This window comes from Tachysurus vachellii, chromosome 22, assembly GCF_030014155.1.
Source record: "Tachysurus vachellii isolate PV-2020 chromosome 22, HZAU_Pvac_v1, whole genome shotgun sequence".
NCBI lineage: Eukaryota > Metazoa > Chordata > Actinopteri > Siluriformes > Bagridae > Tachysurus > Tachysurus vachellii.
The window spans coordinates 1,650,001-1,674,000 of NC_083481.1; the positions used below are offsets into that span (position 1 = coordinate 1,650,001).

General features: G+C 43.8%; 1 protein-coding gene across 8 annotated transcripts in view; it reads right to left on the reverse strand.

Moving 5' to 3' along the window:
* kcnab2a (potassium voltage-gated channel subfamily A regulatory beta subunit 2a) overlaps nucleotides 1-24,000 on the reverse strand; it is a 72,400-nt gene that overhangs the window by 7,205 nt on the left and 41,195 nt on the right. For 5 of the 8 annotated variants that reach the window (XM_060858070.1, XM_060858069.1, XM_060858075.1 and 2 more), the window contains 10 exons: nucleotides 13,393-13,436; nucleotides 11,619-11,656; nucleotides 11,410-11,489; nucleotides 4,454-4,498; nucleotides 3,416-3,460; nucleotides 2,985-3,028; nucleotides 2,566-2,652; nucleotides 1,482-1,567; nucleotides 1,187-1,307; nucleotides 799-893 (listed from right to left, as the gene is read on the reverse strand). In XM_060858070.1, coding sequence (XP_060714053.1) covers nucleotides 799-893; nucleotides 1,187-1,307; nucleotides 1,482-1,567; nucleotides 2,566-2,652; nucleotides 2,985-3,028; nucleotides 3,416-3,460; nucleotides 4,454-4,498; nucleotides 11,410-11,489; nucleotides 11,619-11,656; nucleotides 13,393-13,436 — 685 coding nt within the window. Of the gene's footprint in view, nucleotides 1-798; nucleotides 894-1,186; nucleotides 1,308-1,481; nucleotides 1,568-2,565; nucleotides 2,653-2,984; nucleotides 3,029-3,415; nucleotides 3,461-4,453; nucleotides 4,499-11,409; nucleotides 11,490-11,618; nucleotides 11,657-13,392; nucleotides 13,437-22,033; nucleotides 22,100-23,406; nucleotides 23,996-24,000 lie in introns of those variants that run through there. The other 3 variants (XM_060858068.1, XM_060858076.1, XM_060858074.1) reach the window with 3 other exon arrangements.

Below are 24,000 nucleotides of genomic sequence, written 5' to 3' on the forward strand. Positions count from 1 at the left end.
CGAGCAATGTAAACAATAATGACCATACTTCTAAACGTGAATCATTTGCCAACCTGATTCCTTCAAGACTTTCACACACGCACACGCACACACACACACACACACACGTCAACACTGAGTGTTCATTACGGAACACTTTCTGTTTAAATTCTATCAACTAAATACATCAAATTATTATGTAATCAGTCTACATACGTGTGTGTGTGTGTGTGTGTGTGTGTGTGTGTGTGTGTGTGTGCTGGGACAGAAGTATAGCATGGTTAAGATTAACAGTGGGAAGGGTTGAGTCTGATGATCCAAGCACTCAGATCTGAAAAAAAAACCCCACAAGACCCATCACTGTCCAGATCACCAGCACAGCGTGGGTTCGTACGAGAGTGTGGTGTTAAAGCTCTGAGGACGCTGGGAGGTGAGGGACGAGGTGGACGCAACACCAACGGACCAACAGCGATACCATGCTGCATGCTACTTCACTCACTCTCTATCTCTCTCACACACACACACACACACGCACACGCACACGCGTATGTAAACACGACTGTACTAGACAATTTCAGGACTAGTGTGAATGTGCGTCACATGACACAGAGACACAGTCACGTGACAAAACTGGTCTGAAGGCTCATGCCACAACGAGGAACATTCACAGACAACACACTCCACAAGGAAAGACACGAACATCTCCGTTAGAACACCAACAAGAGACACAGAGAACCAACAAGAGCCACGAACGTTGCGGAAATCTAGATAGAGAGAGAAAAAATGGAGCGACAAAGAGACCGATGGAGGACCAAGTACCCTGAGAGAGGCGCGAGAGTACGGTGGAACGCCGCTGTCGTATTTCCCTGAGATGATCCCACAGGCCAGCGGAGACCACGTCATTGCGCCTACGCCTGAAACACACACACACACACACACACACACAGAGATGTTATTTAGCTCATCATCATCTACAGACCTAGCTAGTTCACTAACATCAGGTTTACTTATAAACGCTAGCTGAGGAACTGGTTTAACATGATATGGAGGAAAACAACAGCAATTTATCCTACAAGTGTTATTGTTTTATTCGCTTTAAACCGGTACGACGTCTCATGAGATTGTTATAGAGTGACGTCATGCGTTTTATTTATCCATAGACGGATAATGCTTAGAGGATCATGCTTCTGCTGAAAGGGAAACTCACCGATCTTATGAAAGAGTTCGGGCAACTGCACTTCGACTTTCTCTCTCTGGAACATGTGATACTCGGCCTGCTCGCAGATCGGGGGGATCTGGTTAAACTGTCGTGCCACGGAGTACGCTTCCTGTTCAGGTGCACAAGCGCATAAGATTTCAGCCCAGAGAGACAAACAATGTGACATCAAAGCATTACGGGTAATAAGTGCTGTTCTATTCCCCCAAAATGCCCCTGCCTGGGTGGATTTGTGTCTCCTGTACACAAGGAGCGCTCGCTGCCGGTTAATATTAAAGTGACTCACCATGATCTCCATGGGACTCCAGCGGGACGTGCCCCAGTACATCGCCATTCCCTGATTGATCACATGGGTCATTGCTCGCACCGTCTCTGCAAACCATCAGAGCATCAGACCCAAATTCACACAACTCTCCGATTATTAACGGATCATTTCTCCCAGGAGACGAATTACCAAAAGAAAGCGGATTGATTTTTTTCTTCTTCTTCTTCTTTCCTTTCATAAAGCTCAGCCTTAATTAAGTATTTGATAGATTGCACTGGAACGAGCCTGCGGCTCTGATCGATACTTACGCGGCGAAACCAAATCGACGTCCTCTAGACTTTTCTAGGGTGTTATTTAGTAAACAAGCGGCGTGCGGGAAAATAAACCGTCTGCATTAATCCTTATATTCTGTGTTTGAGTGGCTGAGAAAAGGAGGCTGGAGAAATCGTTTCTATCTTTTTTTCTCCGAGTTCGAGTGTGAAGAGGAGTCACAGATAAACGGGCGGTAACGTTAGGCGCTTGTACGGTACGGCACGACGGCGTACTGACACCACGTGCCCCGGGGCTGAGCTGTGTGCTAACCTGTGACCTCGGTGAACTTTCTAAAGGGCAGCTGGAGAAACAAAAGAAAAGAAAAAAAAAAAAAGAAAGGGTATAAAATATATTCCTCCATCAGAAAGTCTAAAACCTACATTGGTTATATAAAAATCCCCAAGGCAGAGGTCTCAGGGTTCAACCAGGTCTCGATAGGAAACTTCACATGAAAGAAAAGAAAAAAAAAAAGAAAGCATGGCGTTTAATGTAAAAGTGAGTTGTGTTTATTCTGAGAAAGTTCACTAAAGTTCACTAAACCACAGAAACTACGGGGAAACGATCAAGTCGTTGTAAGTGAGTGCCTTCAGTGTCACACGGTATAATGAGTGGCGTTACGAGGAGGACGGAGCGGGTGGATGATCTACGCCCGACCTGAACTCGCAGCGGCGCAGCAGATCCTCTGAGCGGCAGATTGAACTGGGAAATGGAGCTAGTCGTGAGAGACACGTTAGTCATAACGACAGAGTTTTTACATCGACTTCCACGTTCAAATTATTCGTCGCCGTCTCACCTTCCATGGGCGTGTTGGGGTCGGGTCTGTTAGCGAACACCACGTCTACGTAGTCTAACTGCAACCTCTCCAGTGAAGCTTTTAAACCTGTGGAGATTTACACACACCGCATTAACACGCCTTCACGTCCGGCAGGTCTCATAACACACCAACACGGGACTGAACGCTTTTAATGCAATTAATATGCAGTAACCCCCCCCCAACCCAAACCCCACCCAACACACCACAAACACCATCATCATACTGTATGTCATCATACTGTAATGTCGTCCTGCTATAAACCCGATAACCACGAAACAACAACAAAAACTCAAAACACAGCTTGCTTAAAAAAAAAAAAAAAAAACTTACTTAACTCTCGGTGCTAATAAACGCAACTCTGAGCACAGGGTCGTGTGGCGTTCTGAAGTGTGACTCACCTTCTATTATGTGCTTCCGGGAAAGTCCTCGTTCGGTCTCTGCTCTGAGAGACAAAGAGACAAACAAACAAAGAGAAATTCTGTTGTGTTAGTTTCACAAGACGGCACTAAATGAAACGAGAGTGTTTAGTGTCTGTGTTAATACAGAACTGTAGTAATGTCCTGGACCAAGAGGATATTTCAGCTCGTGGACCTTTCCTGATCCTGGTGTGTGTGAGAAGTGTGCAGGTTTGTGATTACACTATGCTTACTCGTATCAGGACGATAACTTGTCTTAACTGTTATTGCAGGGTTTGATATATATTTTTTTTTTACCCTTTAAGGACAAATGAGGAAAAGATCAGATCTCATAACTGGTACAAAAAACCTTCAGATTTAGTTTTGTAAAAGAGCTCCAATAAAGTAAAAGCAAAGGATCAGTAAATACTTACTTTCCACCCCAGAATATTTTTGTGGTGATCACTAAACTGGAACGCCTGAAAAGAGAGAGAGAGAGAGAGAGAGAGAGAGAGAGGGAGGGGAAGAGATAGAGAGAGATAGAGTATGCGAGAGGAAGATAGAGAGAGAGAGAGAGGGAGGGGAAAAGATAGAGAGAGATAGAGTATGCGAGAGGAAGAGAGAGAGAGAGAGAGAGAGAGAGAGAGAGAAAACGCGAGAGGAAGAGAGAGAGATAGAGTATGCGAGAGGAAGAGAGAGAGAGAGAGAGTATGTGAGAGGAAGAAAGAGAGAGAGAGAGAGAGAGAGAGAGAGAGAGAGGGAGAGAGAGAGAGAGAGTACGTGAGAGGAAGAGAGAGAGAGAGAGAGAGAGAGAGAGAGAGAGTATGCGAGAGGAAGAGAGAGAGAGAGTACGCGAAAGAAAGAGAGAGAGAGAGTACATGAGAGGAAAAGAGATAAGGGAGAGAGAGAGATAGAGAGAGAGAGAGATAAAGAGAGAGGAGAAGCACATGAGAAATCTTAATGACTCAATTTTCTCAATTTTTTTTACAGTGCAGCTTAAACTACAAGATACAGAAAAATAACATTAAAATGTCTCAAATGCTCATAAATGCATGGCTTATTTTCAACACACACACACACGGGCACACACGGGCACACACACACGGGCACACACACACGGGCACACACACACACGGGCACACACACACACGGGCACACACACACACGGGCACACACACACACGGGCACACACACACGGGCGCACACACACACACGGGCACACACACACACGGGCACACACACACACGGGCACACACACACACGGGCACACACACACACGGGCACACCTTAGACAGCATCAATTTCAGATCAATCATCATTTCCTGTGATTATAAGTAAGTTGCGCATTAAGAGACGGACTGGTAACAGAGTGATGGTGCTGCTGCTAGTGTTAATGTTTCATAAACACATCCTATTGTTCTCCTCCAAATGAGCTGAAAAACAAACAGAGGAAATTAAACATGTCTGAGTACCTCCATCCTTTCTTCTTTATGATGTTACCCAGCACCACCTCAGCCCTGGGAGAAAGAGAAAGAGAGAGAGAGAGAGAGAGAGAGAGAGAGAGAGAGAGAGAGAGAGAGAGAGAGAGAGAGAGAGAATGGCAAAGACAAAGAGAGAGAGAGAAAGAGAGAGAGGCAAAGAGAAATAGAGAGAGAGGCAAAGAAATAGAGAGAGAAATAGAGAGAGAGAGGGGAGAGAGAAAGTCAAAGAGAAATAGAGAGAGAGAGGCAAAGAAATAGAGAGAGAGAGAGAGAGAGAGAGAGAGAGAGAATGGCAAAGAGAAAGTGAGAGAGGCAAAGAGAAATAGAGAGAGAGGGAGAGAGAGGGTGGGAGGGAGAGAAAAAGAGAGGTTTAACAATACTTTTATTTGTTATCTGCAAGAAAGTATGTGCTTTATTCTTCACTGTAAGCCTCCTTTAGTATATAAATAAAAAGAGATAAATAAATAAATGGTCAGTAGTTAAAACAGAAGTTAGACTAGTTTAAAGTACTAAAAGATTACATCATTAGCTCTCAGAGGTTAAACCCCTCATTCACACACACCATGTTGTATAAAACCCATCGCACTGCTGCTCAGCTTGTAGTTAGCAAACCTTTAGCATTGCTGCTACCAGCCACTTGCAGGGAAGCTCTGGGTCTACAGTAGCTCCTTTAACCCTTTGTGTTTCCCTGTTCTCCACACCGCTGTGTCCATCAGACAGTCCAGTAAAACCAGTTGAGTCCTTTTAGAGACGGGGCATTTCACTCCTCCTATAAAAACCTCCTCACAGAACCTACACTCCCCCTTTCACCGCTGGATGGAGGTGTTCCACAGGTCCGTCTGTAGCTCCACTGCAGGTCAGCGGTACGCTTATCTACAGGGGGTTTATACAGGGTCCTCCACCTGGCTCTGGGTTCAACATCCCTGTCCACCTTCAGACATTCTTCAGAATGAAGTCTGTGACGTCGTCTTCCTCCGTCTCAGAAACTGGTCTCCAGCCTCCTTCGTCTAGTAGGTGTCCCAGTGTTGTGATGATGTTGCCCTGTAAGCGCCTGCATGCGCTCACTGAGGACGGCGGTCTGGATTGTATGGAAGTGTTGAAGACTTCTGGTTCTTCTGGAGTCCATAACTCTTGTGTTCTCGTAAGGAGTCAGCTCGGATCATCTCACCTCCTCAGGCTTCGATAAGAACGGCCGTTTGTGGAGTCTGACGCCACCTCAGGATGGCACGTCATTGTGGTATCTGAAGGCACAGATTCTGCTCCTCACGTCTACCTGCCCCTGCCCCCTGGTAGGTACAGTACTGCAGCACGCAGACAGTGTTGTCCGCTCCAGAAGTCGTCCACTCTTCTTTGTTTACTTGAGACCAGGTCTTCAGGCGGATCCGTTACAATAGCCCTGTGCCACAGAGCTGAGGCAGTATGAGGCAGTATGAGGCAGCCAGGTTGTTTACTACCAGAACTCTTCCTCTGTAACAATCGGACACACACCTTTTCCAGCAGCTCCCAATTCTTCTTTTTAATTGTTCACTTCCTATAAAAATCCCCAGGAGTTTTATACCATATTTTCTCTACAGTTGGAACAGTTGTGTGTCCCTAGATAACATAAAGAGAATAAATAAAGTGAACAGACGAGTCAGTGAGCTGTCGTTACCTTCAGCACTAAATCCTTCATTAAATGGACTTTATGTTTCAGGCAGTTCTCAAAAGTTTAGTTTTTGTGTTCATTATGATGGGATTCACTTCTTATTGTACATCAATGGAAAAGTTTGACACGTTTAAAAGCATCTCTGTGTGTGTGTCTCTCTCTCCCTATGTGTGTGTCTCTCTCTCTCCCCCTCCCTGTGTGTGTCTCTCTCTCTCCCTATGTGTGTGTCTCTATACCTCTCTCTCTCCCTGTGTGTGTGTCGCTCTCCCTGTGTGTGTCGCTCTCCCTGTGTGTGTGTCTCTCTCTCTCTCCCTCCCTGTGTGTCTCTCTCTCTCTCCCTCCCTGTGTGTCTCTCTCTCTCTCTCTCTCTCTCTCTCTCTCTCTCTCTCTGTGTCTCTCTCACTCTCTGTGTCTCTCTCTCACTCTCTCTGTGTTTCTCTCTCTCTCTCTGTGTCTCTCTCTCACTCTCTCTGTGTCTCTCTCTCTCTGTGTCTCTCTCACTCTCTCTGTGTCTCTCTCCATGTGTGTGTCTCTCTCCCTGTGTCTCTCTCTCTCCCTCTTTCTCTCTGTGTCTCTCTCTCTCCCTGTGCGTGTGTGCGTCTCCCTCTTTCTCTCTCTGTGTGCTGTGTGTGTGTCTCCCTCTTTCTCTCTGTGTCTCCCTCTCTCCCTGTGTGTGTGTGTCTCTCTCTTCCTGTGTGTGTCTCCCTCTTTCTCTCTCTCTGTGCCGTGTGTGTGTCTCCCTCTTTCTCTCTGTGTGTGTCTCTCTCTCCCTGTGTGTCTCCCTCTTTCTCTCTCTGTGTCTCCCTCTCTCCCTGTGTGTGTGTGTCTCTCTCTTCCTGTGTGTGTGTCTCTCTCTCACTCTCTCTCTGGTGTGAACAAACATCATAAACACATCAGTACAATGTCAGACAGTAAGACAACAGATTCTTAAACTGAGCACCACCCAAATCTGCTCAGGCAGTGTTACAGAGCGCTCGGTTGGAGGAAGGCTTGTCAAAACTGTGACGTGCAGCTCAGGAAACCAGCTAGAACTTTTTCCTCCTCCAACATGACAAACTTTCCCATGTGATGAAAAGTCAAACTAGAGAGGAGGAGAGGTGTTATGCATGTATGTAGAAGCACACACACACTCACACACACTCACACACACTCACACACACTCACACACACTCACACACACTCACACACACTCACACACACTCACACACACTCACACACACACACTCACACACACACACTCACACACACTCACACACACTCACACACACACACTCACACACACACACTCACACACACACACTCACACACACACACTCACACACACACACTCACACACACTCACACACACTCACACACACACACTCACACACACACACTCACACACACACACTCACACACACTCACACACACTCACACACACACACTCACACACACTCACACACACACACTCACACACACTCACACACACTCACACACACTCACACACACACAGTGTGCTTTATAATAGCATCTAGCTCTAGGTTTAACAAGGTTAACATAAAGTGGCTTAAGGGTATTGAACTGATTCGGTGTGACCTTTTAAAACAGGAAGTGATTTATTTCCATTACGGTCAACAGCACTTGACCTCAGACTCTAAGCAAACGTAATCGCAGGTTAGTTATCTCGACATGTCAGACAACCGACAAGGATGAGAGCTTTAATACTGCGTAGTGTGGAGACGAGTGTGTGTTCCGCTTCTGAACACTTTTGGTCAACATTTTTGCTTAACAAAAGTACGGACCCTGGACATGGGGTCAATGGCGTTACTGTATAACGTGTTCATGGCACCAGGATGACGTCATATAAAGGGATTAAAAATCCATTCGACGAACAGTAAGGACTTTCTTCTGCAGATCTTTTTGGTCTGCGCGCTCAGCCGAGCACCACCGACTCTCTGCTCATTCGCTGAGACGCTTTATGCCGGTCGATAATAGCACCACGGTTGCTAATTGGACCCTGGAGTGTGTCTGATAGAAGCCTAATATCCAGGAGCTCCAGCGCGCTTGACACGTTAAACAAAACAAGCTGTTCTGCTGAAACGTGGCCTCCTCAATCTGCAGCTCTTCATCCGCTCCAACTTTGTCTCAAAGTGTGAGAAAGATCTAAGTATAGAAGAGAAAACGACTCTGTGGCAGATCTCCAATTCGCCGACGACCCCCGGGTCTCTTCGGCCAGTAAGGTTCTCACGTCAGTCCAGGTTCTACTGGGAGGTTCTGCTGACGGCGTCTCAATTCAACACCTGTGTGTTAACGCTGCAGTCACATCTTAATAGGATCTGGAATGCTAGGATTAATTAGGAACGTTAGCAGAAACAAACATAAACTACGCGCAGAAATCGTTTGTAAGTAAGATTTCCGAGCGAGTTTGGATGAGAAGGTGGTGTAACGGAGATGGAGGCAGACGGGTGTGTGGGCGGCACAGCCTGTGTGTTTGTTTGGTTATGCGAGAAGGAGAGAAAGACTAAGAGTGAGAGGTTACGCTGTGTGTGTGTCTGTGTGTGTGTGTGTGTGTGTGTGTGTGTGTATATACGTCTTGTGCCAGGGTGAATGTTTACTCCAAGGTGTTGTGCTTTGCATGTGTGCGATCGCTGCTGCAGGCTTTCCAAACACCACCCGCTAGAAACCACGCTCACACACACACACACACACCCCCCCCCCTCTTCTACCCCCCACCGACTCCATCCGAGTTAACGCTCAGCACCGATCTAACTGAAGAACGTAATTCACTTTGCTTGCTAATAAAGCGTCGTGTCAGACTGCGCTACACATTCTCACATGCTAGCTAGATCTTCTGTGTGCTCTGTGAGTCTGCAGGGAACCGAGGCGAGGATCAGGCGCTTACAGGAAATCACCGCTCAGCATTTTAGGACACGTCTCTGACGTCGTCGCTTCCTCCGGTAAAGAGGACAGAAACGTCTCCAGACAACTAAGTGCACTGGAAAATATTTAATCTGATCGGCTGTCTGTGTAGCTTCGTTACTAATATTATGGTTAAGATAACAGTAAAGGGTTACGGAGCGTCTACGAACCTTAATAAACTATAGAAGCGAAAGGTTTGTGGACATCTGACCACTGAATCTGGACACGTGATGGAACTGTGACTGTTCATGTGATATCAGAGGTTTACATACTGTTAGCCATATAGGCTAATAATGTGTTTATTTAAAATATATTTACATATTCAAATATTCAAGGGGGGAAATCTTCTAATGAATGTTTGAGTCTTTTCCTTCTGTTTAATGTAATATAAATATGAGCATTTAAAGTACATTATTACATTAAACGTGCTGTATTTAGATCAATAAGGTCAGTGAAATACTAAAGCAGTTTTTCTCATGTATATAAATGTCAAGACAAGTTACGGGATGTACAGTATGTTTTGTAGATTCTGTAATAAGGTGTATAAAGTAGGTGTATAGAGTGGACTGACGCTTCAGGACGAAGCAGAATGTTTGTACATATGGCCTCAAATGGACATTAAAGGTGCGGTGCACGATGTTTGAGAAATGCTTCAGAAAACTGCGTCGGGCCGCCATACAAAACAAAAACAAAACAAACGTGTAGCCAATGAGCAGAAAGGGGCGTGTCTTGTCGATATGGGCGGAGAGAGTGTTCAGTGCGCATGTGTGACATTAGCAGAAAGCGGTTTTAACATTGACGTGGAGGATAAAAACAAAGAAAGAAAGAGAAGAAAGACTTACGATAAGGTAAGAAGTAGGACGTGTTAATATAGGATCAGCTTTCCAGCGCTGGAGAGAACTGAAGGAGCAGGAAGTTGGTCACATATTCACAGATTGGAGTTTCCTGAGTCAATAACTCCTGAGCTAAACGCTGTTACTACACAAATAACACCTCTTTTCTATCGTAGTAATGTAGAGACGCAGCTACAACCGTGTTTTGTGTAGTAACAGTGTTTAGCTCAGGAGTTATTGACTCGGGAAACTCCAATCTGTGAATATGTGACCAACTTTACTTAAGACGCCGAGGCGCTTTTTTCCTTCTCGATAGGTGAGTAACGTTGGTTTTGTTTTGTTACACAGAACTAATATATGTCTTTGTCCTTTACATGATTATGTTTGTGTGTCATTTTTACTTGTTTGTTTATCTACAATCGTATTGTTCTTCACTTCAGCTATGATAAAGACACGTTTCTTTCCATTAGTCGTATGTACGTATGTATTACGTATGTATGTGTGGGCGGAGCTATAAATACAGGGGTGGGACCCATTTGGGTTAGGGGCGTGTTTGTTTTGGTGATTTCACATGTCAACATTGGCTTTTAAACAACCGAGACCCCACCTTTAAGCAATGGAATTGTGAACATTCTGCCTTTGTTGTGATTGTCGTCATGAGCCGTGACTCACGCGCATATATATATATATATATAAAAAAGCTCTGACCATTCAATGGTCTTTACTGAAACTGGTACATGAAACGCTCTTCGTTAGGTCCGGAGGCAGAGCAATATTTCTTGTATTAGATAAATAAATAAACGAAACAAAAGACTAGCCTTGATCGCTCACAACCTCAACAGTAAATAAAACCCTGGTTATGAATTCCTGGCCTAAACGCATGCTGAAGACAAACACCAAACTAAGCTTTTTTTTTTTAATTAGAAATACAGACTATTTACAGTGTGTGTGTGTGTGTATATATTATATATATATATATATACACACATATATACAGTGTGTGTGTATATATACAGACTATTTCAGCCCCCGTGTGGTGTCTCTCAGTACGACTCGCTGATCGTTATTACACCAATTATGAATATGATACTCGAGCACAATTTAGTTTACATGACAAACAATTAGGAAGCTTTCACAAGCTGAAACCTGGGTGGATTTAATCCTCCTCGTTCCCGTCACAGCGTGTCTGCTTTAGTAAAGTAACGACTCCGGGTTGTGTCATTTAATAGGTGGAGAAAATGAATCCCTCAGGTACACCGTGCTAATAAGGCAGGCTGATGACTTACTGACGGTTAAATCCGACCCGACAGCTTTGTTCTTCACTAAAGACATTTGACTGCTTGCCCGTATAGTGACCTTCGGTGGTGCGTGATGAGTTTTATGCCACTTTAGTTACTTTGGATGGTTTTAACATCGGAGCGCGTACAAAACTCTAAAACGGTCGTTTCGACACAAACGAATGATTCAGACTGATATGGTGAGTCGGGGGTTTAGGCTGGAACACACACATATGTTCGGGTGTATGGTGACTGGACTAAACACGGCGTGACGAGGAGTTCTGGCTCACTCACTTTCCTGCAGCGTAGACCTCAGCCGTGTCGAACAGATTGATCCCGTTCTCGTACGCCAGAGTCATCAGCTGTTCGGCCATCTGCCGGAGATGAAAAAAGGGAGGAGAGGGAAAACGGGGGTGAGCTGCTTCAGTCTATTACGTTCACAATTACAGTTACTACTTTAAACCAAGCCGTCGTAAGATGAAGGTGTTTTTGTGAGATTTTACCTCGTCTGTGATCTGACCCCCAAACGTCACCCATGTTCCTGTAGGAAAAAACCCCAGAAATCACTCCATGCTGCCTGTACGGCTAAACACTACACCTTTCTGAATCAAACAGTGCTCTGAACCCTAGTCGTGCCCTAAAAGCAACAGTGCACTTTAATTATATAATATAATATATTATATAATTATAATATATTATATTATGAAGCTTATATATTATATATTATTATATTATATCTTATATTATATTATTATATTATATCAAGCCATCAGTGGTAATAGGATTGCCTGCATGCTTCTCATAAATATCCACAGTATGACAGAGAGACCAAAGGGTATAATTCTAATATATTATATTATATAATTATATTATATATTATTATATAATATATAATATAATATATATTATATAATTATCTAATATATTATAATATATAATTATAATTCAAATCCTCAAGAAGACGGCGGGCGAAAACGTTAGCGGTACCTAAAGCTAGCTAGCTAGTAAAATGAACATGAAACATATCGTCGCTGTCGGGCGGAAACCTCATATGTCCAAATTTGGTCAGTTTCATATTTTTTCACATATCGATGCTATTGGTCAGTCCCCACGTGGGTCTGTTATTTTTACAAGTTATTAACCAATCTAAAGTCTTGAAAATAGCTTGAGCGCAAATCTCATAACTCCATTGGACACTTCAACTGTCCACCTCTTCCTCACTCCGTGGGAGAGCTTCACGGCATATTTCTCCTCAAGAAGAGTCGCAACGAATCAACACGTCTTCTGAGGTAAATGTCTTCAAAACACTGGGCTCAAAGAAAAAAAAATCTTGACCCCCGCTAGTTCTGGTGCTCGTCTGAGGACAGGAATTTAGTGCAAGACGATCCACTGCAACGCGGACTAAACCCTGTGCACTGCAGATAAGGTACGGAGTTTTTTTAACTTCCTGAAAAATAACGGTTTTGGAGATACGAGGATTCCGCCCGACAGCGACGATATTATACCTTTATTATGTGTATATTATGGGGTTAAGAAATCTGGTCTGAGCAGGACTCATTGTTCATGCTTACACAGGCTACGTGTCAGTCTTTTTATACACCCACCCAAATACCCCATCACTCCACCCCATCTCAGGTACCTTGGAAAGGAAAACATGGTGGAATCCGGTACAACAGAAATGGCATTATGTCATAAAGCCAGAGTCATGAGTTGTTCTGCTGAAGGTGAACGACGGAGACGAGGAACCTTTTTTTACTGAACGACACAGACACAAGTACATGTTTATTGCCATTTATTGCAGTGGTGGGTTCTGTTAGAACCAACAACCAACAACGGCTTTGCCCAAGCCTCTTCCTTATGGCTCTTGTTGCTTTTCCTTCTAGCTGGATGGGATTAGTTTTTAGTGTAGGGTTTAGTTGCCTGTAATATATTTTTGTATATATTTTCATACGTGATGGTTTTATTTTCTGTCTCCTGATGACCGTTACAGACTTCCTGTTTATGCAGCACTGACAAAGTTACAGAACCCATAAGCATTTATCGATTTGAGGATCAGGAAGTGGATACGCGAGACGCCTGACTACAGCGTGACGCGGCAACAGAGAAAACGCACGGCGACTGATGCGATGTGACCGGATGGGATTTAAACGATGCTCAAAGAAAAACAGGGAGTGTCACCGTGGATCGGGACCCTGCACATGACGGGATCGCTCCAGCACTCGACGTTAACGTTATCCTGTTCTAACCAGGCTCGTGATGTCCTGCAGAAACACTTACCTAACCCGAGGCACGACACCCTCAATCCAGACTTCCCAAGATTTCTGTAAAGAGAAAAAAAAAAGTTTCGTTAGATTTACTCTTCTGTTTTTCAAAAGGAAAACGCTCTTGTGCAAAAGAGAACCTTCAGGATGATGGATCTCGAAGGGAAAAAAAAACAACAACAACAAAAAAAATCAGTATCAGATTAGATATAGAGTAAATACGACTCGCATTAATCTAATAATGATCGGATAACAATCTGATTTGGAAACGAGCTGCAATCTGAAATCACTCTTAATGGAATCGGATTTCACTCCTCTTCATTACAGAAGAACAACTCAGACTGTGAGGGTAATCATGAAGGTTGCAGAACACCGAGAGCACAGCTCCGTCACAGCGGCTCTGCGAGTACAACTCGGTTTCCGAGACCATTTATACAATACGACGAGCTCCAGATCCAGAAACTGACCCAAGCTGAAATATCTAAGTAGAAGTGTGTGAAACGATAAGAACTCGACTAGTCACAATCATCCTCGCCTACGCGTCAGATGGGAGGCGTCTCGAGACGAGACACGGCTGTCTACCTAATCGACGAATCCGGTCACCTCCTCGTCACAAAGTCTCACAGGTTTTCCCTCGACATCTGCTTCGGACCCTCGGGATTTCGACTCCTCCGGATTCCGCTACCGAAAACCTCCGTAGGGTCTTTAAATGATCGGCGCGCACTTTTAATGAAAAGTTCACTATTAAAAGTAAAGTGCGTCGGGTTCGACTTGATCTACAGAACGCTTCGCCGCCGCTCAGTAGTGTGTGCCAAAAGCACAGAGTTATTATCTAACACGGAAGGAGATCGATTTGATGTAATGACGTCCCGAGGCGAGCGGCGACCGAGGCGGGGAAAGTGTCAGTTTTTATTCAGCGTGTACAGGAGTAATAAAGTGCACTGGGGATTAGGGATGATCCAGCATGCTGTCTGTGTAGGAGTATGAGAGGAAATGTGTAGGCATGTCTGTGTGTGTCTGTGTGTGTTTTCGTGGGTGTGTGTATAAAAAATTGGGAACATGTAGGAGGGCAATAAGTGAAACGATGCTCAGGAAGAAAAAAAAAACATTTTCAGTCCTTATGGAAAAGTACAAAAATCCTCTGGAGAGAATCTGAAGCACTAAAAGCAGTAAAATATCACTACAGTGTGTCACTACAGTTAGTGACTGATCTTTATTTATCAGCTTGTGTGTGTATGAGGACTCATCAGTTCACGTCTGACAGAAAGCAGGCGCCTCTCGTGAGCTGGACTGCAGACGCTGCTTTTGAATACGAACTTTTTGACGCGGCAATTTGAAACGGTCGTGATGACAGAAGTGCCAGAGAAAGTGCCGAAACCCTTAGTGTGGTGTCACAAGCGCACAGGAAAGATCGCGAGTTTCACTAGCGCTAGCGGAGTCCGAGACAGTGGATGTGGTGGGAGGAGCCTACGCTCTCTGCCCTGTCAATCACAGCTCAGACGATGGTGATCGCCTTCATCTGAGTGTTTAACACTGCAGCGTGACAGCAAGAGAGTGAACAAAAAGGTTCGCCAACGTCGCACGTCTGTTAGGACGCACGTGTCATCCTTCAACCTCTGATGTGGTAGCGGTCACGTGATTTTAGGACTGGGGATTTTAGGACTATTTGTTTTCATCTGAAGCTGTAAATCTGTAAAAAGGCACGTTTATTTTTTTTCCTCCCCTTTGTTTACACCAAAGATCTGATCTGATCTCTAACGTGAACGAAGGTCACTTCAGTCCCTTCGCCGTCTTTTTTCTGGTGCATCTACCGGAACTATAACAACAAATCGAATCAAGTCAAAGTGTCTAGAGATATTCAGCTACGTGCGATGTAAAAATGACCGATCGATCCTTTTACACCAAAGAGCTTCTACAAGAAATTTGTCAGTACATCAGAGACTCGCCGTTAGTCTGACTGGTATCATGTGCACCTCCTCACCGTGCTCCTGTGGCTGGGTCTCTTTTGTTAGCGCTGTGTCACGCTGAATATTTAATGCTGCATGATGGACAGAAAGAGATTGGGTTCACACACACACACACACACACACACGGAAAAGAGCAACGTGGCAAGTGAAAAGGTCAGCTGTGTCTTTTAACGTGTATAATGATGAGCTTTGCGCTCGGGCAAACTGCTGGGGTTTCAGATAACAGGAAAACAAGAGGTTACTAATGGAGTCAGGGCCGAGGTCCAGTCTAAAGGTCGACTTTACATCTTTGTTAACCCTTAAAATACCTTTTAAACAACAGGAATGATCTCAATGGAGAGAAGATGGTGGGGGGGGATGATATTATTATTATTATTATTATCTCAGACCTCTGAGCTTGAGCCTGTCTGAAATAATTCCCATATATTTTTATATCATTACTACAAACACACGAGAAACGCGGAAATCGGGCATCAGATACTAAACTAAAAGTATGTAAAGATAAAATCTACGTTATATGCATCCAAGCGAAAAGAAATAAGGATCCGTCTGTGGAATATTGGACTTAATGTAAGTATAAAAACAATAACATCTCGCATGAGAATTTGACAATCAAACGTTATGAATATTCGTTTATTTGAAGCCGTCAGAAGATGGAAAATGAATCAAACGCATTCAGACCGCATCAGCAATGCTGTGGTGTACAATAGGGTTGTTTTTATTACAGAACCTCACATAGAGCACCTAGAGCAGCTATACAGCGCCTCACATAGAGCACCTAGAGCAGCTATACAGCGCCTCACATAGAGCACCTAGAGCAGCTATACAGCGCCTCACATAGAGCACCTAGAGCAACTATACAGCACCTGACATAGAGCACCCAGAGCAACTATACAGCACCTGACATAGAGCACCCAGAGCAACTATACAGCACCTGACATAGAGCACCCAGAGCAACTATACAGCACCTGACATAGAGCACCCAGAGCAACTATACAGCACACCTCACATAGAGCTTAACAGACACATGACTGGATCGGTCCTCCATCTCACCGTCTTGTCATCTGGGGGAAGTGTGATGATTTAATACGGGAGGAAATCTGGTCCAATTAGCAGCTAGCGGCTAATTAAAGACGGTCGTTTAGCAGTTGAGGGAAACTGACGGCGGGCGCGTTCGCGGCGGGGAATCTCGAGGAGCCGAGTGAGATTTCAGCTTGCTCTGTATGGAACGGAAAATGAGTGCGTAAGGTATCAAGTTTTCCATGCCGCGAGACACAAGCAGCCAGAACCTGATCTCAGTCTGCTGCAGAGTAAAAACCACAGGAAGAAAAACTTTGTGCTTCAGTTATTAAAGCTTAACTGCGTAAAAACCTGCAGAACACTCGCTCTAAAACCTTCTACACGATGCCTCAAGAGACGCCGGGCTGAAACAGATCGGGATCCTTCGTTAATGATTCAGCAGCAATTAATACGAGTCAAACAGGTTCGTCAGATTACATTTAATCCCGATAGAGAAGAACTACAGCAGCACTCGGTGTAAATTAACTCGTCTGCTGCAGCAGTGCAAAATTAGTGTGCAGATGAGTAATGATCTATTTCTAGAGACTCTGACATTCTATCCAATATAAATACACATAGATACGGATGCAACACACACACACACAGAGCTGCTGACACGGAGGTGTGTGTGTGTGTGTGTGTGGGATGGGTAAGTTTCACTAAGCTTCACGATAAGGTGCTGTGTGTATTTTGTGTATTTGCTCTTTAACATCCATGTAGCCACATTTCATGTAGGAGTATTAAAGCTGTAACAGGAATAGTGCGCACCAGCAGTACTGTAAAATCTCAACACGCCTACTCATTAACACTTACAGTGTACTATCGCCTCGCTGCGTTCACCACAGCGCACACCGACACACGCTCGAATCACCGTAAAGCAAGAAAACAGGACTTCCTTTCCGTTTCCAGTTCCGACGTGCGGCGTTTTATTTCCGTTCTTTACCCGAAAACACGACTGTATTCCGTGCTTTAGCCCGAAGGCTCGCCTAAAAACAGCATTCGATTTCTTTTTACTAATCAGAACGGCGTTTTATTTGCATTTCACACCTGCATGTGTTGTTAGATTCGTTTTGCTCACGTGCGCCAGTCAGAACGGTTTTAACGTTAGCTTTAGGAAACTTCACCATCTGTACAGTATAAAATCTGTCAGGATGCTTTTGATATCACAGCTTCTGACGTTAAATTAACTAGCCGGTGTGATTTAACATTTAACAAACTCTCCCGTTTGTAGCTCCAGTAAAGTGTGTAAAAACGAGCACCAGTCTGTTAAGTCAGCAGTAAGGACACGGCAGAGTTTATAGATCACGTCTCCACAGCCGGCGCTGGAATACTGAGCGTCAGATTTATCAAACGACTTCGATTCTTAAATTCTGAAGGCCAATTTCGGTTCAGTGGTTAAATCTTACAGAAAAATCAATACAGAAGGAGCAGGCAGTAAATCTGTGCTTCGGAATGATAAGGAACTCTGGAGCTTGATGTGCTTCACCTGCTTCTCCAGACCACGCTGCAACATCTGAATTTATGCAGAAAAGACTTTGGCTTGATTATTGTGACTTGATCTCTTGCCCCTCCAAACGGTCAGGATCCTTGAAGTAACAAAAATGTCCTTCAACGAGTCATCGGCTTTCCGTCATTGGGAGCTTCGACGAGGGCGTTACAGAGACATATGTGTGTTACAGTACAGAAACTGAGCTCTGAGCTATACAGCACCTCACATAGAGCACCTAGAGCAGCTATACAGCACCTCACATAGAGCACCTAGAGCAACTATACAGCGTCTCACATAGAGCACCTAGAGCAACTATACAGCGTCTCACATAGAGCACCTAGAGCAACTATACAGAACTTCACATAGAGCACCTAGAGCACCTATACAGCGTCTCACATAGAGCACCTAGAGCACCTATACAGCACCTCACATAGAGCACCTAGAGCACCTATACAGCAACTCACATAGAGCACCTAGAGCACCTATACAGCACCTCACATAGAGCACCTAGAGCAGCTATACAGCACCTCACATAGAGCACCTAGAGCAACTATACAGCGTCTCACCTAGAGCACCTAGAGCAACTATACAGCACCTCACATAGAGCACCTAGAGCAACTATACAGCGCCTCACATAGAGCACCTATACAGAACCTCACATAGAGCACCTAGAGCAACTATACAGCGCCTCACCTAGAGCACCTATACAGAACCTCACATAGAGCACCTAGAGCAACTATACAGCGACTCACAGAGCACCTAGTGCAACTATACAGCACCTCACATAGCAGTACCATGGCTTTATGCAGCTCAAACAATAAATCTAATCTAATATTAAATCCGTTCTGCGCACAAACGTTCTCAGTGACACTGATTTTATCACTTAGGCAGAGGACGGAGTGTAAAATTCTAGAAAACTCCGGATGTAAACAAGTGATCAGTGCTGACGCTGAGCGACGGTTTTCATCTGTGACTCCTCGTCAATAAACACGCTCCGTAATTTAAATCTCTAAAGTGGTTTGTATCCAATATTAGCGACTACCCTCAGGAAATAATTTAACCAGCTCCATAAAATATCTGTGTCCGTTTCCAATTGAGAAAGACGAGCATAAAATACAAGAACATCTTTTTCTACTACTTCTTCCTCATCCACACACTCGGTCAGCCAATCAGACCAGCTGTCCGCAGGTCCAGCGTGAAATTCTACCAGTTTATTACACTCAGGATTGACAAAATGTTACAGATTAGCTTCGAACGCAGGAAACGGCAGGCCAGATCTGCTGGAATGGGGTTTTGCTCACCGGCATTGCTGCAGCTGGTAATTAACTGAAGTTCTACCAGAATGCTTGCGCTACATAACCAGCTTGCATCAGCGACACAGACTTCTTCGAAGCTCTATGACATAATGACAAGGTGGCCTGCATAACCTGCATGTAAGGACTTTACAGGAAACGCTGGGTAACTGATGACACCTCAGACTCGTGAGAAGTTAACGTCAGTTACGATTGGAGTGATCAGAAGGAAAGTACGGCTAAATGATAAGACACGCCGTGTCATCAGATACAGGATTAGCTGGAACTACAGTGCATCACTCGCCCTGAGTCAGATGACAACTTCGCTCTCCATCTCTGTGACAAACACCTCATACACGAGTCAGCAGAACTCATCACCTTGTTTCCTCTCACACGAATATAATATTCCTGCATTAACATTGCCTTGGAGCTGCTGTCGAACACCGACATTACACACTGTGTGTCAACCTACACGACGTGTTTCTTCTCTAAACTGTTAGCACGAGTTGAAGAACTCGAGTGGTCCTGCACAGAGCCTCGACTCTGACTCAACCCCACTGAACACCATCAGAGTCTGAGCTCACTGATGCTCTTGTAGCTGAATGATCACAAATCTAACATCTAGTCTAAAGCCTTGTGAGAAGAGTGGAGCTTATTACAGCAGTAAAAGCAGAATAATTAAAGCACACACACATATATAAAGTGGTTGGGGTGCACATACTTTTGGTTATATAGCGTAATTAAAAGCTTATGCGCCAAACGTTTGGTCCGAATGAGTCGATCAAGAAGTTTGTGCTGTAAATTTGAAACATTCTACAATTGAAGATCTTTGAAAGTAGATACTGAAGAAAAGAAAGTGAAAGTAACACAAGGAAACGAATAGTAGAAGTACGACTAGGGCTGGGCGATAAAACGATAACGATATGTATCGTGATAGACACGTGATCGATATCAATAAAACGTGTTCGATAAAACGTTCGATTTTTTTTATTCCTCGTCGGAAGAAAACAGAGGATGCGAAGCAGGTTTGGTTGCATTAACAAAGGCACTCGCTCTCTGCTAACCTAGCAACGTAGGGAGTGACACGCTAACAGTCAATCGTGTAACAGTATCACGTTTGGTTGCGCCATATCGTTGTCTCGTGCCGGTCTGCTGGATTCCTCTTCAGTAACCGGCGACTGATGAGCAGGAAATGAGCCGCAGCGAGCGAGGAAATTGTAAATAAAAGAGGAAAAGTCAGCAACTATTTCATATTTCTGTAGGTTTTATATTTCAAACAATGTTACTGTAGTGTATCAGGTTTGTGTTTTATATTACAGATGTATCTCAGTTTTATTTACGTTTAAAAAACACTGCACATATTTTACACACTTTATTCACCAGAAGGTGAACAGCTAGTGAACTTCATAGCACTAAACTTGCACTAAATTCTCAGGTTTCTCTGTTTATATTTAACACTTTGCACTATTTTATTACACTTTATTAAGCATTTCTTACATTTTCTTTCATTTTGCACCTTAAATGTTAAGAGATAATTGTTAAGTGTTCGTTGTGACTTTAGACTTATGTTTACATTATAATTATGTGAGTTTGGTCTTAATAACTGAAGGGATTACGATCAGAGGAAGGTTTAGTTTAAAATAATAATGTTTAAATGTAATACATTTTTCTCCTGAACCTTATTTTAAATGGGTCATAAAAAAGATCAATAATTATCGATATCGACCGACATGAAACACTGATATCGTGATACGGTTTTCAGCCGTATCGCCCAGCCTTAATTAGGTCATGTTTGTTTGTCGCCTTTCGTTATTGCTCGGTTGATCGTTTGGGAAAAAAAATATTTCCACAGACACTTTGCCAAGAATTTGAAATGGAATCCTGCTACAGAGCGAGGACTTATTTTAGAACAGATCACTAACCGGTGCATGACGTTGCTATTCATGACAAAAAATATGATTAGATTTCACATTTGTCAGTGCATCAGGTCTGGGAGCTGGAAAACAAACCATAAAACAAACAAGAAAGCCTTGTAGCTACTTACAAGTGACCTGATTCAATTAACCTGATAACACAAGAGTGAAAAACATCCCACGTGAGATACATTGGAAGATATTTCTATACGATAAACACTTCGTCCGTCTCCTACGCCTGTACAAAGTCGCGGTTGTGGATCGACGGCTCTCGTGCGGCGGCTTTAACGCAGGCTTACATAAGCGCTTAGTTCCGGTAGCTCTGCTAAACTTGTAGGGAACTCGACGTGGGTCTTAATGCGAAAGCAACAGGACAGGTCCGTCTTGTTGCTAAGCAACCCAACTTTCCAAAGGCATGCACTTATCTTCCTAGCTTCTGTCACTTTCTTTTGCGAGCCAGCACATAAAGAACAGTTTCCAAGTCACACAAGAAATAATAAATAAATAAATAAATAAAAACAACGTAGCAACTAATTGGTTTGTTTAGGGGGGGGAAAAAAAAGAAAGAACAAGAGAGGAAGCTCGGTTTATTTTTAAGCAGTGTGTGTGTGTGTGTGTGTGTGTGTGCCGTATTCTGAGTGCTCTCAGCAGCTCTGGTGTGTGTGTGTGTGTGTGTGTGTGTGTGTGTTAGAGAATGTCACAGAGATTTACTCTGACAGTTTCCCAGGATTATTATGGCTCGGGGGAAACTTTACTGCATGAGATTTACACACTTTATTTTTAATAATATACAGATTCAGTGTTTAAGATGCTTTTGTATATTCAGTGAACATTAGCAGTTTATTTATTAAATGTATTTTGTTGTTGTTGATCTTTCTCCTTGTTGTTCAGTGGTAAACTGAAGTAGTTTTAACGGTCACAAAAACAAACTGCTTACACAGCCCAGGGCGCCTCGGCGTCTGATCACTGATGAAACGTCCTCCAGTGATCCTACATGTAAGGAGACATGATGAAGTGTCCTAACGGAGTTGTTCCAGTGCAGAACTCCAAATATAGAGCCGTGAAGGTTCACGTTCAAGAAAATGTGCCGCTATAAATAAAACAACCTGCCCGTCACACGGCCCGCGTCCGAACACACAAAACTGCATAAAAGGCAAATCTCAGAGAGCTGAAACTACTGAGTAAAGTGTGAATAGAGAAGGTGTTAAGTGTGATGTGTTCTGAATCTCAGTCACTGCAGTGTGTCAGCAACCACAGACACATACCTACTCCTCCTCCTCCTCCTCCTATAGGGCACGGACACTCGTGACCTCATCGTATTAATACTCTCACCTCCCTGATACCGAAGACACAAGTCTCGCAAAATGCTCATGAAGTTGGTGTGCAGGTGAAATAAGTGATTTAAACTGAACACGTAAAATCCCGCAGACTCCTGGACAGGGTTCATGTTACTGTGTCTCATTGTACGGCTATTTATACAAACGTCTTCCATCAAATAACAGTTCGTTTAAATCGTTTCCAGCTTCACATTCGACATACATGCCGACGTGTGTGTGTGTGTGTGTGTGTGTGTGATTCTGTGATAAAGGACATAACACACTTCTCTGAGATACCACGAGGAAAATGTTTACTGTTAAAGAAACAAATGAATCGATTAACAAAATAAAATAAAAGCCCTTCGTTTTTAACGTTAAATAAATAAATAAATAAATAAATAAATAACACCTACAATAAAAAAAAAACAAACAAAAAAATGAGAAAAACCCATTTTTTATGAGTTATTATTACACGTGTGTTACAAAAACCGTACACTGTGTTTATGCGATTTTTTCCTCAGGCTCTTTTCCACTGGCGATCTTTTCATACGCATGCTGTCGAGGAGAAAAGGCGTGACAGTCGGTGCGGTCCGCTGTGAGACGATCTCACGTTTCACTGATTAAATAACGCATTTAGCATCAATCCCAAAGCTGCTAATTACATCACCGAGCAGAAATCCTCACGGTAACGAGACCAGGAGTATTAAAGTATCGTATGACTTTAATGCTTTGCTGAAGAGATCGAATCGAATCGAAGTCCAGATTAATTCAATTTTCTGTCTTTAAAACAGAAGTTTTGTTTTATCTGGTCTTTACTTTTGTTTCTTATAATAGCTAGAAGTTGATTTAAAAACACGTTTGATTATTTTTCCTGTGGAATATTTACTATTTGTTCAGCAGGTTTGTGTGTACTGATATTCAGCCTCAGGACCGATTCCACACCAGATTAATAACAATAACAGCAATAAAAAAGGTCACGTGAGAGTAAACGCACCTATACTTCATGCCGGTTCTTATGCTCTGGTCGCTGGAGGACGGCACGCTCTGGACGGACAGTTGTCCGAGGCTGCGTGCCACCATGGCAACGGCTCTGAACTTGCTGCGCGTGCCGGCGTTCGGGCTGCTGGCGTTCTGCCGGTTCATGCGCTCGTCCGTGCTGCGGCTCATCGAGCGGTGGTCGGTGCACACAAACGACACCTGCATCCTGACCCGGGCCACGCAGTGTGATCACAACAATCCAAAATGCCCCTCTTTCCCCCTCACTCACTCTCACACACACACACACACTTTAGCGCAAAGCTGAAACAAAAGCACAAGCGGACGTTTCTCCTTCGTACCTCGGCTGCGAGTGAGAAGAATCAAGACGGCCAGAGCTCTAATCTCACATGGATTCTCTCGTTACACGTGAACAGTCTCTGTCTTCACTCGTCTCATTGTGCCGTGAGGTGTGAAGCTCTGAGATCTCACACACACACACACACTCCTACAACTCTAGTTTGACTGTCCATAAACAAACGGCACTCTTTCCACTCATTCCTCGTTCAGCAGCTTAGCGATATTCTTCTTCACTCTTATTCTTGCGATCACG